Consider the following 2,974-nt stretch of genomic DNA (forward strand, 5'->3'; position numbering starts at 1 on the left):
TCCAGAAGAGCATTGAGTGGAAGCCCACGGCGGCATCCATTCTTACCAAGGACCAGGCCGCTGCTCAGGAGGTTATTGAGCAGGCTCTGATCGAGGATGCTGAGGTCAAGTCAAACTTGTCAATTGAGGATCAGGCAGCTCTTGCGCACATTGATGCTGCCCTCGAGCGTGAGATTGAGGTGCGAAGTCTGCAGGAGGCGGCTGAAAATGCTGTCGCCGAAGGACGACCCATCTCATCCCTTGGCTTCAAGTCACAATCCCCAGTAGTTTCCAGGCCACAAACTCCAGCAAGTGTCGCCCGAAGCGTTACTCCGTCTGTTGACCCCCAATCGCTATCTTATGCCGGCCATCTTCACAAGCTTGCCACAAATGGCCGCTATGTCGAGATTCCTGCGGTCTTTGAGGCGATGCTGGCTACTGGCGTGCAACCAATTGCCGGTGCCTACAATGCTCTATTGCTCGCTGCCATTCATATCCCTATGAAGAAGACAGAGATTGTTTCCAAGGCTCTAGACGTTTATGCCGATATGCTCCGGAGGAAAGTTTCGCCAGATGCTGACACTTTTAACATCCTTGTCGGCCTTTTAGCTTCTCGATGCCTCGAGGTCGCTGAGCTGAAGGCTGCTTTGGAAGACAAGAGGGTGCGGTTCGGTGGCATGGATGAGCCTGGCAAGTTCATGCTTGCGTCCCACGAATTTGAGCATGCTATTCTCTGTGAGGATGAACGTCTTGATTACGCCATCAAGCTGTTCGACACATCAGTTGACACTGATGTTGCCGAGTACACTGCCGAGACTTACCACCAGTTGATCACTGCATGTGCCAAAGATGGACGCGTCGCTGACATGCTCCGTCTCTTCGAGCACATGGAGGCCAGCCAAATCGTTCCCTTTGCCGCTGTATTCCCTACCATGATCACTGCTTTCGCCTCATCTGGAGATCTGATTAGTGCTGTCGAGTGCTACAATGAATACCGAAACTTGGCAATCGCTCACGATGATGGCCAGACCACTCTTAATGACCGACTTGACGCCGAGGTTTACGCTGCAGTCATCAACGCCTATGTGGTTACCGACAAGATTGAGGGTGCCATGAAGTTTTTCAAAAAGATTGTTGACGAGTATGGTGTCCGCGCTGCCGATATCAAGGACGCTCTCGTCACAACTGGTTTCGTCAAGGGCTTCATCACCCGTGGAATCTACCAGGAAGCTTTTCACTGGGCCCCATCCGTTGAGGCCGAATCTCGTGCTAAGGCTATGAGCGAGATTGCCACCATCGCTGCTGATAAGGACGACAAGGAAACTGCCGTTGCCGCTTACAATGGTATGCCCTCATATGCCGATGACTTGGTGACCCCAGCCACTGCTCTCCTCGCTATGAGCGTTCGTGACGGTGATATCCTCAGTGCTTCGAAGTACTGGCAAACCTTGAACAGCCCTGAGATCCAGGTTACTGCTGCTTTTATCGAGCCCACAGCCATGTATGCTGTTGCTTTGATCGGCTCTGGACAGGTTGCAGAGGGTTTGGCTCAGGCGGAGATGATGTTCCAGCGAATTCGAGCATCTCTGTCCGAGGCCCAGTCCCATCTTGTTGAAGAGATCGATGAGGGCGCCGAGTTCATCTCTCGATACATGGAGACCCGAGGCATTGTTGACGCCCGTCAACTAGCTCCTCAAGTTCTCGACTTCACACAGCAGCCTGTTGCCGCCTCCTCTTACCTATCAACTCCTGCTGTTCCCAGCTTCGAGGATACCTACGACCCCTATGCCCACAACACCGATTTCAAGGGTTCTTCCCTTATTGCCGACGATCTTGAGGGTAGCCATGGCCGCAAAGGACCTCGTCTCAGCGAGGCGCTCAACCGTTTCCGAAACATGCGACGTGCTGGCCGACATCCTCGCTACATTACCTACGCTAAGCTCATCTCCGCCGCTGCTCGTGATGGTAAGGTCGATCTGTGCTATGACATCCTCGCCATGGCCCGCACCGATATGCCCATCATGCCCCAGTATGCTGTTGTGCGTTACGGATGGTCTAGCATTCTCGATGCCATGGTTGGCGCCTGTCTTACTGTGGGCAACCGTGGACGTGCTGAGCAATTCCACCAGGAGTTGTTGGAAATTGGCGCTAGCCCCTCTGCGAACACTTTCGGCCTCTACATCACTACTCTGAAGGATTCAACCAAGACTTTCGATGAAGCATCTGAGGCTGTTCGTATTTTCCACCGTGCCAAGGCTGAGAGTGTTGAGCCCAGCTCATTCCTGTACAATGCTCTCATTGGTAAGCTTGGAAAGGCGCGCCGCATCGATGACTGCCTCTTCTACTTTGGTGAGATGAGAAACCTCGGGATCAAGCCTACGTCTGTAACCTACGGTACTATCGTCAACGCCTTGTGCCGTGTCAGTGATGAGAAGTTTGCTGAGACATTATTTGATGAGATGGAGGCCATGCCCAACTACAAGGCTCGCCCCGCTCCCTACAACAGTATGATGCAGTTCTTCCTGACTACCAAACGCGACAAGTCCAAGGTTCTGGCTTATTACGAGCGTATGAAGGCTAAGGGTATCGCCCCCACCGCACACACTTACAAGCTCCTTGTCGACACTCATGCCACTCTGGATCCTGTTGATATGGAGGCCGCTGAGGAGATCCTCGGCATGATCCGTGCCTCTGGCCAGCGTGTTGAACCTGTTCACTACGCTTCCCTTATCCACGCTAGGGGATGCGTTCTGCATGACATGGAAGGTGCTATGAAGATGTTCGATTCCGTCGTCAAGGAGTCTCTCGTCCCCATCAGCGCCAGCCTTTACCAAGCGCTCTTTGAGGCTATGGTAGCCAACCATCAAGTTGCTGCTTCCGAACCTGTACTCGCGCACATGCGAAGCAGAGGTGTAGAGCTGACTCCTTACATCGCCAACACTTTGATTCACGGCTGGGCCGCTGAGAAGAAGATCGAGAAGGCCCAGGGCATTTA

At 53.2% G+C, this 2,974-nt stretch overlaps 1 protein-coding gene across 1 annotated transcript in view; it reads left to right on the forward strand.

Annotated features, from left to right (window-relative positions):
- Nucleotides 1-2,895, forward strand: part of FGSG_13634 (uncharacterized protein) — a gene marked incomplete at both ends in the record, with an annotated part of 3,220 nt that extends 325 nt beyond the window's left edge. Inside the window, 2 exons of the mRNA XM_011329653.1 lie at nt 51-2,786; nt 2,836-2,895. Coding sequence (XP_011327955.1) covers nt 51-2,786; nt 2,836-2,895 — 2,796 coding nt within the window. The remainder of the gene's footprint in view (nt 1-50; nt 2,787-2,835) is intronic.
- Between the last annotated feature and the right edge of the window lie 79 nt (nt 2,896-2,974).

This window comes from Fusarium graminearum, chromosome 4 (assembly GCF_000240135.3).
Source record: "Fusarium graminearum PH-1 chromosome 4, whole genome shotgun sequence".
In the NCBI taxonomy this organism is placed as follows: Eukaryota; Fungi; Ascomycota; class Sordariomycetes; order Hypocreales; family Nectriaceae; genus Fusarium; species Fusarium graminearum.